A 14975-nucleotide genomic window follows, 5' to 3' on the forward strand; every position below is an offset into this window, starting at 1 on the left:
AGAGAGGGAGAGAGAGAGAAGTGTATGCCATAGAGTCATGTTTGGGGGGTGGGGTGGGGAGTGTCAGGAGGGAAACTGGGGACACAATGTGAAAAATGTACACTAGTGAAGCATGGTTGCTGAATAACTTTGTAACTATGTATCTCATCATGGTGATTCAATAAAAAAAAGGTGGATAACTTTAAAAATACACATATTCCCCCCACAGATACGTGATTCCTCTTGGTAGCTAACCCATCCCCTATATTTGATACCTAATTTTTCTGTCCAGTATTCACAGAATCCTGGGTTAAAGAGACACCAGGCCCAAAGCAGAGTCACAGGTGCTAAATCCACATTACCACACTGCAACCTAGCACATAACCTGATTACAGTCTCAGCCTTTCCCAGGAACATTTACATGTAAATCTTAAACCTACTGATCTAGCATTATCTGCTCAGTGCTAGACCCTGCCATCCACAAAGGAAAGCCATCATGCCTGAAACAATCCACTCTTCTTGAGGAATTTCCTTTTTCCTCCTCCTTCTGCCTATAAGTCTTCCAGTTACATGGCTCTTCGGACATCCTACCAGCTGGAGCATATAATATACTGCCCGATTAATAAAGGGCTTTGTTCTTTAACACCTTCTAGATCAGTTTAACAAAGGTTGCTCCCAGTCCTTGGTGTCTCCTCACTCATAATGTTCTGTCCACGGACACCCACAGTAACCGGCACTGTAGCTACAACCTTCCCCTTGTGTCGATGGAACAGACTTCTCTCTTGTGACACTGTGACACCTAGTGCCAAGTCATAGCAAGGAACATTTGAATTGCTGTGTACCTTTCTTCTCACCAGCACTCAAGGGCACTGACGAACACCTCATCAACCAAACTGACCAGAAGAGATGGTATACATACACACCAGTGTTTCCCAAGGTAGGTAACAAATAAACTGCGCCCCAACCCTAGAGGCACTGCAATGATCCAGGGGCATCAGAAGTAGACCCAGGGGGGATAATGAGTGAATTATTTCCTGAAAAGGAGGTGGCAGGCAATATCAATTCAGACCCTCTGGTGTGGGCACTGAGAAGAGCAGGTGAGGGGAAACTGATGATGCAGGGAAGGGTCAGCTTCCTCACAGGGGCCAGAAAAGTCATGACCTCGACTCCAGGGAAGGAGCCTCCTTCCATCCTATAGAAAGGCCCCTGTTGTGGGACCAGGTCTCAGAGCATCCTGCCTTACCACTGGGGCTGCAATGGGAATGAACAGAGCATCGCTAACTCTACTGGCTACGTAGATGAAGACCTCACAGACATCCAGAATGCTGTGGACACTACACAGAACCAAAGTGACTCATTGGCTGCAGCCATAGTTCAAAGCCTATGGACCCCCAGGCTTGCTTAAAGAAGGACCCACCACTGCTATCGAGCCAACAGTTAGGTGTAGTGAGGGTCACTATGAAGGAGCCAGCTAAAAGAAAGGATTAGACATCTAGCTAGAAAGTAAGTGTGAGGATAGTCAGGCCCTGGCTGTGGAGCCAGATCATGCCATGGTCCCCATGGATGACTCCACTCCTGGGACCCATCACTACAGGACTAGGGCTTCTCACAGTAGGGCCATGCTTAAGTAATGGTACACAGGAGTTCCTCACTCTCATCTCCAACACATTCATCAGCACCACCAAGTGCAAGACATTGGTCAAGTTGGACCACAAATGATTTGCATGCAAAGCCTAAAGAGGACTGAGGGAATGTAGCAGAAAAAAGAGAAGCAGAAGCAGGTAATTAGAGGCAGGACCTCTGAGTGAGCTATTCTAGCTGGGTGAAGATGAATAGGTCATAAACCATAAAATCATAAAATTATGACATAAACAGACCAATCTGGTAGCTTGAGCAGGAACCGAGCAGGGCCCCAGCAATCTATGACTGGCCATGGAATGGCAGAGCACCCGATCAGTTACCCACTTCCACATGATGGAGGAGAGGAAGAAACTCATGAGACAGGCCAGGGGAGTCGGGGAGGGGGAGGGGAATCAATTCCTTTTGCTTCAGTACTCTTATACTGAATCTTTTTTGAAAACAACTTCAAATTCTTTCTGGAACGAAGAAAGGTATTAATAATAGTTTTCTTTTTAGTCATATAAAAATATCAACGTCCAAACTGTTGTTTATATCTGTTCTTTTAATAAACCTATAAAGAGTAATGGAAATGTTTGTGTAGCACAAAGATTTGTTTTTGTTTTTAGATTTCTAAAAGGTTAAGCTAGCCATTTTCATACTAAATACCTATTCATTTCTATTGTTTCCTACCATGAAGGCAAAACATGAACAGATCAGCTAAATTCTTTGTATTACTGAAATGAAAATGAACAACAGTTTAATGAAGTGAAATTTGTTATCTAATTATGCTGAATAATTTGGAAACATCTGCTGTTGGTTAGTAATACTACAGCTAAATCTCAAAGAATCTACTCCCGGAAGGATTGCCATTTTACTTAAACTTCTGTGGACTTCTAGCTGGCAAATCCATATTTGAATACAGAATCCATAGGATATAATGGTACACTTCCCCAAAACAGATAAAAACAGGAATAAATGAACAGAAATAATATAAAGTACTGAAAACTAGAGGTGGTTGAATGGATTGGAGACTTGACGTTAACTGCCAAATTTGTGAACTGCAGTAAATTACTGGCTGTCCAACTATTCATTCACTGACCCTGCACTGAGCAGCTGGGATCAAGCAGAGGCTGTGGCAGCTGATGAGGGCACAGGGAAGGAAACTATCATTTCTTCTACAGAAACACTTTATCTGTGGGGAGGACAGGAGACCGTAAATGACTGTAAGTGGGAGGACAGAGGCGTGCAGGCCATTATGGATGAAGAAGGGGGTCTCTGCATAACTTCCCGCCTCACCTCTGACTGTCGCTTGAATTCACTGGGCTCAGCGTGTTGGTCCTTCCCGATGTCTCACCACTGCCCCAGGACCTCTCTGCCTCAAACCACTGCCAGGAAGAGAAATGTCCTTCATCTACGGGATTCATTTCCTCACTTCCTTCTGGTCTGCTCAAACTTCCCCCCATGAGCCTCTCTGGGTCACTGGGCCACACAGCTTGCCCTTCCCTTTCCTTCGCAGCATGGTCACCTGGCAGGCCATGCATTGTTACTGCCAGTTTCCTGTCACAGAAACTTAAATTCCCTGAGGACAAGAACTACTGTAATCAACAGTCACCTAATAGAACTATGAACAACATCCCAACTTCTGAAAGCTGCTGCCAACTCTATCTTAGTATCCACCCCTTCCAAAGGTGTTGCTATACTACTCTCCTTCTCCTTCCCTTGGGTCCTACAGTTCCTCGTGGGACACCTCATCCCAAGTGATTGAGGCCAGTCTCTGCACTTCCTGCTTACTGTCCTGGCTTACTACTTTAAGATCTTCAGCCCAAAAATCCAAATCATATTTTTCTGCAACTTGAAGGTAAGTGTCTATATTTAGCATGCTATTCCTCAAAGGTAAACATGCTAAACATCTGCTTCAATCTTAATACAAAGGCATAACCCTGCACCCAGAGGCCTGCAGGGGCTTATTTTGGTCAGACAGATGTCTATAGTCCCTCAAATGAATATTGACCCATTTACCTGTCATCTGTCCTACCCAGCATAAGCTACTTCAAATCCTAAAATCTACCCGAACAATATAATTTCACAGGACTAGGGAAAAAAAAAAGAGAAGATTCTATATAAAATACAAATGGTACAAGATAAAATACGCTTCAAGGACTAAAAATATATGCTAATAGCAGCGATAGGAGAGTTAGGAAATGATAAAAGACTTAAAGAGAGGGCTCACGGAGCTTCTGAAAGGACAATTCTACAGTCATCAAAATCTCTTCATAGGTGCGCTTCTTGGAGAAAAGGGACCTCCTTTTCTCATGACAAAATACTCATGGTCCAGTTAAATGCAGGATATAAGGAGTCGAAAGGGAAAGGAACAACTTTCCACGCAGTCAGACAGAACACAATGAGGTGGCTGCATGCCACACCACCAAGCAGCTGTGTGACAACAGGCCTGGCCTGACTCATCTTCCCTCTCCCATGAATCACCAGACTGTCAGCATTAACTCTTTCCGGGAAGTACCAACTTGACTAAGTCACACAGGGGCATTCCTTAACCCATCAGTTCCTGGTTTGTTTGGTTTTTCCTTAGGCTATAAAAGAAAATAATCCAAAAATGTGAAATGTTCTGAAAGATTCCTGGAGAGAAAATATTCTTTTTAAAAATATTATTTTCTGTTCTTCAGAGTGTAAGTAAATTTCATTCTATTCAATGTTTTCTGCCCCAAAGGTATTTTTGTTGATAACAGCTTTGTTAAGATATAATTCATATACCATAAAATTCACCCATTAAAGTATAATTGCAGCCATTTTCAATATATTCACAAAGCACCCATTCTGGTGTTTTTTTTTTTTGTTTTTTGTTTTTTAATAATAAGAAGCCAAATTAGGAATGTGTATTTGTAACTTTATCAGATGTCTCTTTCCAATGTGACTTTTCAATATAAAATTTGTTCATGCTGTCTTGTTTTCTTCATTTCTGCTTTTTCTGTTTTTTTTAAGACACTTGGATTATATTAAAAAACAAATATCCAGAGTTTCTGAGCATTGAATTTTATAAAATACCTACATACACACAATTTTATTTTGCCTAGAAGGCTAGATTCAAGAACTTGTCTTCAATTGGGTTTCAGTGATTTCCGTGATCACTTGACATCCCATTACTCATCGATTTTCTTAAGCAGGTGCCAGTAACATCTCCATTCATTCCTGCCGCGTGCTAGTGTAGCCTAATGGCGTCTGCTCGCTCCAGGAACACAAAAAGCCTTAAGGGTCTTGATGAAGAAGTCTGACCAACTCATAGGTGGGCGGCCACGTGATCTTCTGATGTCCTGTGGAATCCAGTCAGTATTGGCTCTAGTCTAGTGGTCATCTCCAAATCTCATTACGTGTCCAGCCCATCTGATTTTCGATGCCTTAGCAAATGAGACAGTGTCCCTGATTCTTGATCATAGACGGAGGTTGGAACTCCAGAGTCTTTCTCTCACTTGAGTGAAGCGTGATACTCCAAGCATAGCTTTCAATTCCTCTTTGGGAGACCTGAATAGCATTCTCATCCTGTTTTTATAGGGCCCAGGTCTCTGAAGCATATGTTAATGCAGGAACAACAGTGGAATCAAAGAGATGTTCCCAGAGCCGGAGGTTCTTCATCCTCTTAGCTATTTCTTCGACACTCTTGAAGGTGTTCCAAGCCACTCTCTACCTCCTGCACAACTCAGGTGCCAGGTCATTCGTCTCTCAACCTAGGTACACATAACTGTTGCATTCGGAGATGTCCATTCCATTGAGAGCGAATGGAACGTCAGGAACGAGTCCTTCATAAACGTTGTATTCGTGAGATTCAGCTGTAGTCCGACCTTTCCACACTCACGGTCGAAGTCGGCCAGCATTTGTGCCGCTTGGCTAATGTTTGGTGTTATTAGAACAATGTCATCAGCCTAGCGGAGGTGGTTTCCATTTGATTTATATTGCAGATAAATAGTTATTTCAAAGTGATGTTACTGATAGCTCATATAATTTCATAAAACCTCAATTACCCATCTCAAAGAATAATTTTAGGGGCTAGAGAGACAGTGCAGTGGGTAGTGCACTTACTTTGCTCACAATCAACCCTGGTTTGATTCCTAACACCCTATGTGGTCCACTGAGCACCGCCAGAATAATTCCTGAGTGCAGAGTCAGAAGAAACCCCTGAACATCACCAGGTATAATCCAAAAAATAAAAATAAAAAAGAGTAATTTTACTAGAACTTTGAGAAAAGCTACATTCACCCCACCCCTGCAAGAAACTTTGTTATGGAGGGCTGGAGTGATAGATAGTACAGTGGGCATGATTATCTACCTTGACCCCAGGTTTGATCCCCAGCTTCCCTAAATCTACCAGGAGTAATCTCTGAGCACAAAGCCAGAAGTAAACCCTGAACTATACCGGGTGTGGCCCAAAAATTTGCTATTATGGCTGCTTTCACTAACAGCTCAAGTGTTCTTTCTCAGGTAAAACAAATCTGATGAAAAATGTAAAACTTCTACTAATGAACACTTCCTTCAGAACTGTTATATGATACACAAAACATGATCAAATTGTCTTTTTCTGAATAACTTAATATCTTAAATTATTTTAGATTCATCTAAAACGTGCCTTCTCAAAGGGGACAATACCATGAACAAGAAGACAAAACTGGCTTTTGAGGGTCAAAAAACACTTTGTCTTCTTATTTATGAAGCCTATAAATAAGCAGTGCACAGGCAGAGAGTGCATCAGTCAAAGTAAAGGTTCATGGAGAGAACAATGAAAAAAGAAGGTCTACATAGTTTTTTTTACAGAGGGTGATTTTTTTTTAAAGTTAAGAAATCTAAAGAAGAAACTAAACTCTTGACAAGTCAAATTGATATAATTATACATATCATATCATCTATCCTCAAAGATCAGGCTGCTTATGTCAAGGTTATTTATAGCAACAGATGTGACTCAAAAGACTATATTAGCAATATTCCTTTTGTACTAGCAACTATAATTCTTTTTATCTCTCACAGTACAAAGTGACATATGGCAGTGATGGCAGCAACAAAATGGCAATGAGAAGGTGGATAGAAAAAAGGAAGGGACAGTGCCAGCACTAACACCAGCCAATCCTATCTAGAAGGAGAGGTCCAGCCCACCCCCACTGACTCTCCCTGGACTCCGGTCTCCTGGGCTACTCTCAGCTCTGAACCACAGGCCCATTGGCTACAGAGACAGATTCCTAAGGGCTGACCCGCTTGGAAACTCTTCACCCAGTTCAGCTGATGAAAGCTCTGTGAGTATGACCAGTCAAAACACTGTCAAATACACCACTCCAAAGTTCCAAGGATGATCTGAAACTTTCCTTCCAGCGTAGCAATTAAGAGTCCACACACTTTCCCACTGGGGTGTCTCCAACAAAGCCTCTCTGGTGTTAGGTAAGTAAGTGCAAACACTGCAGGTCTGAAGGGAAAGTTCTAAGCAAACAGGGACAGCTCTGACCCAGCCACAGGATGCTAGACTAACAAGGGAGTAGGGAGAGTGAGCACAGTTGGATGACATTTGAGTCACTCTTTAGGATTTGAGCATTTAAAGATTATTTCTATCAATTCTAATGGTTGGATGAAGCAGTTCAACTAAAAGAAAGGTGAAGAAAAAACTCTCAGAATTCCTGAACCTATCAAAAAATGCACATCTCTAAGTTTCCAAGAGATTGAAAAACCAGAAAGAACTTGGTAGTAGCTCTTCCATCACAGAATACAACTGAAATCAGCATCAAAGATGCACTTCCAAGGAGCAAAAGTGGAAACAAGAGATGTGAACCCACACTCTTCAGTTTAATTTGAAAGTATTTTATTGATTTCCGACAATGCATGAAAGTTTAAAAAAAATCTAAGTATGCATAAAGCTAAAATTGCATTAGGATTGTAATAACTCCTTTTTAAAATTGAAGCGAGCATTCACTAACTTCCTATGAAAAGAACATTCTTGGATCGAGGAGACAGCTCATAGGGCTGGGGCACATGCTTTGTTTGCAGGAAGCCCTTGCTTAATCCCCTGAGACCATCAGGAGTGAGAAACACACACACACACACACACACACACACACACACACACACACACTCAGCAATGAGCTGGAGTAGTCCCTGAGTACCACTGGGTGTGGCCCAAAGACCAAAGGAAAAGCGCATTCTATAGGACAAAAAGAAAAAATATGTGAAAACAAAGCAAATCAATTTTCTTGATGGCTACCTGATGGGACAGTGATCCCCACAAATTTCTGTGTTGGAGCCCCAATTAGATGATGCTTAGAGGCAAGGCGTGTGGGGGAAGGATCAGTGTCCCAATAGGTCATGAGGACAGGGTCCTTAGAACAGACCGGTACCCAGTGAGGCCACAGAGCTCCTCCCCCACTCTCCGCCACACAGGTGACACCAGCAAGAAAAGGGAAGACTAAGTGGAGCAGCAAGATCAAAGCTTGTTCAACCCGGTCTCCAAACCTGTGAGAGACAAATATCTACCACGCAAAATAGGTCAAAAGGAAAAAGACAAGCACAAGAGGCTCTTGTCTACACGTGAACCATAAGGAATTAAAGCAAATGATCAAACAAAAGAAAATAAGAACTCTTAGATTCTGGCAAGCCCAGTTAGGGGGGAAGATGGAGGAGGATGGAGGAACAGGTTGTTACTGGATATTGGTGGAGGGTTATTAGAACTTCTGTGGTTTCTAATAAAGAGGTGTGAGGTTGTATTTCCATCCGTGTCTGTGTGTAAGCCACACAGTTTATGGCATTTCACTACAGCAGCTCAAGCAGACTAAGACACTGGGGGGAGGTGGGGGGAAGGATGGGCGTGGTGAGATAGCACAAAGGGCTGGAGCACATGCTTTGCAAGCTACAGCTCTAGTTCAATTCCCAGTACTACATGGTCCCCCTGAGGGTACCCCCCAAACTGAGTCAGGAATATCCCCCATGCACAGCTGGGCATAACCAAAAAGAAAACAAAGAAAGAAACACACTATTAGGGCCACGGAAAAAGCTCAAAGGGGTGGAGGGCATGCCTGATATCCACACCGCCATACCCCCCTCCCCTGTTGGAGCCTCAGCCCCCATGTCACATACTCCCCTAAAGCCCAGCACATCAAGTGTGGTACTAGTGGCCCAACCCTGCCAGAACCAAGCTGAAACCACAGCACCAGGCCTGACCCCCAAACTGTGGGGTCAGCACATCACCAGGAGAATCCCCCATTCCTTACAAACACACACACACACACACACACACACACACACCACAGAGACAGAGAAACAGAGAGAGGATGGAACTAATGGAACTAGTTCTCTCCTCCAACCAACAGACACAGATTGGGGAAGTTGAGGCAGAAGTTTACTGGACTCTGATGACTGGTTAACTTCTAAGACACAGTAGTAATACCTCGAGCAAAATTCACTTCTGGCAACACTGGGAGTCAGCTCTTCACAGAGAAGCAACACAAAGCTATCTTGCATTTAGCCAAGTCTGAGCAAAAATCTTAGTGATTTCTTTATTCCTAACACAGTGCTTCTCAACCTTGCCTGTGTATTAAGAATCCGTTTTGAAAAACCCTTGTCCCCAGATATGCAGATTCTATAGGTCCCTTGGCAAAGAAGTCAACCTTTCCATAGACATCTGACTGCAGTGGTCTGCATGCACAGCCTGCGAGCAGCTGCAGCTGTCACTGCCAGAGAAACAGCTCTGCACACAGGCGGGTTTCACTTTATAAATGAGAACAGTGATATAAAGTCAACTAACAGATTGGTTGACTTTATATTTTAAAGAGTCCCCAGGAGATGACTCAAATGATATAGCACACATCTAGCATGTGCAAGACCTTGGGTTCAAGACCTGGTTCTGCATAACCTCCAAATACCAACTAGCTAAGCATCAAAAGAAGTGGCTCTAAAGGCTGGAGTGGGTAGGGCATTTGCTGGCATGTGGCCAAACACAGGTTCAGTCCCTAATACCCTATATGGCCCCGAGTCTCACCAAGAGTGATCCCTGAACACAGAGCCAGGAATAAGTCCTGAGCAGAGTCAGGTGAGATCCCAAAACAAAACAAGCCAAAGAAAGAAATAACCCTACAAAATAGTAGCACTGTAGCACTGTCTTCCCGTTGTTTATCTTCATCGATTTGCTCAAGCGGGCACCAATGTGAGGCTTGTTATTACTGTTTTTGGCATGTCGAATACACCACAGGGAGCTTGCCAGGCTCTGCTGTGCGGGCGGGATACTCTCAGTAGCTTGCCGGGCTCTCCAAGAGGCACAGAGGAATTGAACCCAGGTCGGCCACGTGCAAGGCAAACGCCCTAGTAAAATAGGAACAACAATAATAATAATGATAATAATGAAAAATATTTTTTAAGAGGCCAAAGAGATAGTATAGCAAGTAAGGTGCTTGCCTTGCACGTGGTTGACCCAGGTTCGAGGGTTTAATCCCCAACACCCAATTTGATCCCCAGTGTCCACTAGAAATGATCCCTGACCACAGAACAGGAGTATGTCTTGAGAACATACAGGTATGGCACAAAAGAGAGAGGAAGAAATATTAATAAGTGCAATACCAAAAATACTTCATGATTATGTATTACTATTATTAGCTACCATTTAATATTATTATGTATTAGAAACAGGGTGCTGGAGAGATAGCACAGCGGTAGGGCGTTTGCCTTGCACGCAGCCAACATGGCCGACCCGAGTTCGATTCCTCCGCCCCTCTCGGAGAGCCCGGCAAGCTACCGAGAGTATCTTGCCCGCATGGCAGAGCCTGGCAAGCTCCCCGTGACGTATTCGATATGCCAGACACAGTAACAACAAAGTCTCCAATGGAGATGTTACTGGGCCTGCTCGAGCAAATCAATGAACAACGGGAGGACAGTGACAGTGACAGAAACAGAGTAAATTAAGTGTTTCACAAAAAGAAAATATCAATTATGAATAAGTGAAGACTTCTATAATTTTAACTTTTGTACAAAAAATATCCACACTTAAAGAAAATCATTGTCACAGTCACTGTCCTCCTGCTGTTCATCAATTTGCTCAAGCGGGCACCAGTAACATCTCACAACAAATTGTGACACTTGTTGTTACTGTTTTTGGCATACCAAATATGTCGCGGGTAGTATGCCAGGCTTTGCCCTGCCGGTGAGATACTCTCCGTAACTTGACAGGCTCTCCGAAAGGGGCGAAGAAATAGAGAGGGGCAGAGAAATAGATAGGGGCAGAGGAATCGAATCTGGGTAGGCCGTGTGCAAGGCAGACACCCTACCCTGCTGTGCTACGGCTCCAGCCCTAAAGAAAATACTTCTACGAAATACAAGTATTGCCCACTTTCTGAAGATTGTGACATAGCAGGCAGCTTTTATAAAAGGCATTTGGTTTGTACATGTCTTCACAAATGGAAAGAAATCCAAAGAGAATTTTACTTTTCCTGAGAAAAGCTGAAACAGTTTTGGCTTTAGGCCACTCCTCTTCCAATGCTTTATTGTGAAAGTTCCCCTTTCTCTGGCCAGGGATACCTACTATGCGGGTTAGATACAAAAGGACTGGAAAACAACACTGCGGACTAAGAAAACATTTTTCAGGGTTCCTGTGAACCTATCAAATGAGAAATGGGGCTCGATGTATGTGGGTATTTGGACAGAGTAAATATCTCCCTGACTGTGGACTGGCAAACTGGGTTCTCGATTACAGTGTTACCATAAAAAAGGCAAGTGATTGTTTTTTGAGAAAAAAAAAAGCTTTCCAGTGTCTAAATTTAATTTATATATGAATATATAAAAATTAAAAGTCACTCTTTGTTTCTACAATTCACTCTCAACTATTTCCATCAAAAATCATGTAAGTACGATAACTATTTATAAGCCTGATAAATGACATAATTAAGGTATCTGGAAATTCCATACTCTGAGTAACTTACTAAGACTCTGGGTAACTTACTATGGTGATCAGTTACCTATCATTGCACGTAGCTTCTCTGAAAAACTGAATTCTTTGAAGATTTAAGTTGTCTTAAAAGTGAGGTAGCCATGTACTGTAGAGGATTGGAGGAGGGGGTTGTTTTAGTTTTGGTGCGGTTTTGGAGGGAATGAGGGTTATTTTGTTTTTGGTAAAAGGAAACCAAGTATCTTTTCAATCCTTATTCCCAACCCTTTGTCACTGCAGACTGAGGGGAAAAAAATCCTTTACATCTCAACCACTGAAACAATAATGTTGGAGAAATTACATCACAGAAATAACATTTCTTTCCTAAAACACTCAAGCGAATTCCCTTGAGATTATCTTGCTGTATCCAACTTTCTTCTGTCTGCTCTCACACTCTCTTAGAGTCAACATTTTCCATTTTAACACATATTGAGCTCATCACTGCTCACTTTTGTCTCCAACGCAATACACAAGTCGGTCCGAGAAAAGCACACCCACCCACTCCCACCCCGGCCCCCTCCAAGGAACCAATGCGCACATGCATTCGGCAATCCCAGGGACTTGCACAGACATCATGCCCCCCAAGAAATAAACTTTCCGGGATCTTCATATACGGACTTGAGAAACCCGCAGGTTCGGAAACCAGCAGCTTAACTTCGCTCCCAACTTAGCATCTTGGAGCGAACAAGCACGTTGGCCAGACGCGACCCCCAGATCTCAAGAGAGGACTTCCAGCCAGCGCAGCACCGGCCCCGGGGAGCACACGCCCATCGGCCCTGCCTGGAGAGGAAACAATGGGAGAGGCGCGAGGGAGCAAGCCCCGCGCCCCCGGGCGCCCCAACTCTGCGCCGCATCCCCTCCCGGGTCCCCGGGCCCACCCCCCGAGCCTCGGGGCGCGCGGCCCACCTGCGGCGGCGCGGGGCCCGAGCGGGCACTCACCGAACAGGGTCAGGGCCATTGTAAAGACGCTCGCCAGCCGCTGGCCGCCGCTGCACGCGCTCCTCGCCGGCCGGCCGCCGCCGAATCCCCGCCCCAGCTTTTTTTTTTTTTTTTTTTTACGCGCTCACACCTCGGGGGGCCACGGCGGGAGCCCGAGGGGCGTGGTGGGGATGCGGGCCCCGCCGGGAGGCGACCAGGCCGGGCCGCTGGGGAGGGCCGCTGCAAGAAATAGAAATAGGAAAAAAAAAAAAAAAGTTATTCAAGCGTTATTGTCCAGGCGCACCGGGCCCCAGGGAGAGCCGCTAGCCCGCGGCGAGCCGACACTTGTCGCTGCCATCCGAGCGCGACGCGGCGCGCGCTCCCCCGGCGACCGCGGGTACCTGCGCGGCCGCGGCGGCGGCGGCGGCGGCGGCGGCGGCGGCGGCGGCGGCGCGAGGCCGCGCGGGGAGGCGGCGGCGGGCAGAGACCGGCAGCCTCGCAGAGCCCCCGGCGGGGCGCGCTCACGCCGCATCCCGCGGCCCCGCAGACGCCATCTTGCCCGAGCGTCCCCGCCCGCTGCCGGCACCCACCCCCCAGACAGCGGGCGGCCGAGCGGAGCGCGTTTCCATGGCAACGGGGGCGCGCGCGCGGGCGGGGGTGGGGGTGGGCCCGGGGGCGCGCGCCCCGCCGACCCGGGCGGCGCTGCCGGGAGGGCGGCCCTGCAGGCAGGGCCCGTGGGACCGGCGTGCGTCTCCGCAGAGATTCCCGGCTTTTTTCATGAATGGGATTTGAGGGAGTAACGGGGGAGGGGAAAGCCCAAGCTGTTACTCGAAAGAGGGAGCCGCGCAGGACGATGCTCTTGTGAAGGCGTGCCAGGAGCCAGCCTAGGTCATCTGGGGCACCCTCCTGGGCTGATCTTTGGTTAAACCCAGGGCACCCCGTGGTCCCAAGCTGTAGTACTCTGGACTCTGGAAAACTGGACTTCCAGTCTGGACTCGAACCGGGGCTCCGAACGTTGCTAGCGTGGACGCGGGCATTTTCCTTTTCCCCTGAGGACTTGGGTGCCTCTAGGAACAGTTCGTATCAGGTTCTCCTGTGATGGATCTATTCCGCTTTACAGGAGCAGCTGGGGTCTCCTTAAAATAATGTCTTACAAGGGGCTGTGCTTACAGATTTTCCTTCTCTTACTTGCCGCCTCTTGGGTGCTGTCTTGGGATAAATCAGCATTGCTCACTGCTTGGCACTTCTTTTGCCATAAGAGATTTCTCCCCTGAGCTGCTTGCCCGTATCTGATCATCTCTGCCAATATCTTTCTTTTCCTGGTGCTCCCTTCTCTCCTCTGTCTTTGCCTTAATTAACAAGCAGCCAGATAACATCTTGGGATAATTGGCTAAAAGATGTTCTTGAAAAGCCATGCTATGATTTTTTTTCTTAGTTATTCTCTTTCAATTTAATTATTCTTGTATTCCCTAGTTGTTCTATCTCTTCCCTGTTTTTAACACCACCACCACCATCCCTTCCCACCCCTTGTTTCTTTGCTGAGGGGTTTGATGTATTTTCACTATCTAATCACGTTGATTTTCTCTTTGGTTCTCAGTTTTCCCCCACATGAATCTCTCCCCTTTTGAGTCTCATATTCCCGAGTGTCATGTTCATCTTCTAATTTCACACTCATTTTTAAAAGAATGGTACACACGTATATCTTCTATTGAAGAAAACTTGAAGATCAAAAATGAAAATGACAACTGCAGATAGAGCCACAGTTCATTTATCAGCATTTCACAGTGCACTCACGCGGAAGAAAAAGAAAAGCAGGTTGGGAGGAGGAGCCAAGCCTTTTGTTTCATGTCAGTTAATGCAATCAAAGAAAAAATGTTAAAATAATTTCGCGTGAATGAGCATATAGTTAAGACACTATATTCTTGACATTTTCAGTTAGAGTAAAATGGTTCTCCTTTTCCCATGGATATAAGAGAAATTCTGAGGTCCCCAGCATTTTTAATCTCTATATTTTTATTTCCTCCTTTCTTTCCCTCCCCTTCACGGCTAATGTCCTTGATGCAAAGACCAGGCATTGTACACACACCTGACTGTGGTGCTTGTACACCCTGCACCCTAGTGCTCACCAGAAATGGCACAGCAGGTTGCCGTGCTAGCTAGCACACCCCACTATGGTGTTCACAAAGGTTTGCACTGGTTTGGTTGTACTTGCACACACACTCACCCTAGATGCACTCGCAGCTGAGGCTGTGTTGCATACATTAATTTTTTGAAGAAATTAATACAGGTCCAGGAAGCTAGCTCAGAGACCTGAAGCATATGGTTTGCATCCAGGATGAGATCCCAGTACTGCCTGGTTCCCTGAGAATGAGCAGAGAACTCCTGAACACAGATGAGCATGTCCTCCCCTCCCCACGCAAATAAATAAATAAACAGAAGCAAGGGTAAAAAGGGAGGAGATTCAGGAGCAAAGATATGGCACCTGTGATTAGGCACCTACCTTTTG

At 45.4% G+C, this 14975-nt stretch overlaps 1 protein-coding gene across 2 annotated transcripts in view; it reads right to left on the reverse strand.

The window, feature by feature from the left end:
* Nucleotides 1–12585, reverse strand: part of CHN1 (chimerin 1) — a 190028-nt gene extending 177443 nt beyond the window's left edge. Inside the window, exon 1 of one of the 2 annotated variants that reach the window (XM_056110491.1) lies at nt 12491–12585. In XM_056110491.1, the coding sequence (XP_055966466.1) occupies nt 12491–12509 (19 nt within the window). In that variant the 5' untranslated portion in view covers nt 12510–12585. The remainder of the gene's footprint in view (nt 1–12490) is intronic. The other variant, XM_056110492.1, reaches the window with a different exon arrangement.
* Nucleotides 12586–14975: the final 2390 nt, after the last annotated feature.

Source organism: Sorex fumeus, unplaced genomic scaffold, assembly GCF_029834395.1.
Source record: "Sorex fumeus unplaced genomic scaffold, SorFum_2.1 ptg000009l, whole genome shotgun sequence".
NCBI classification, from domain to species: Eukaryota; Metazoa; Chordata; class Mammalia; order Eulipotyphla; family Soricidae; genus Sorex; species Sorex fumeus.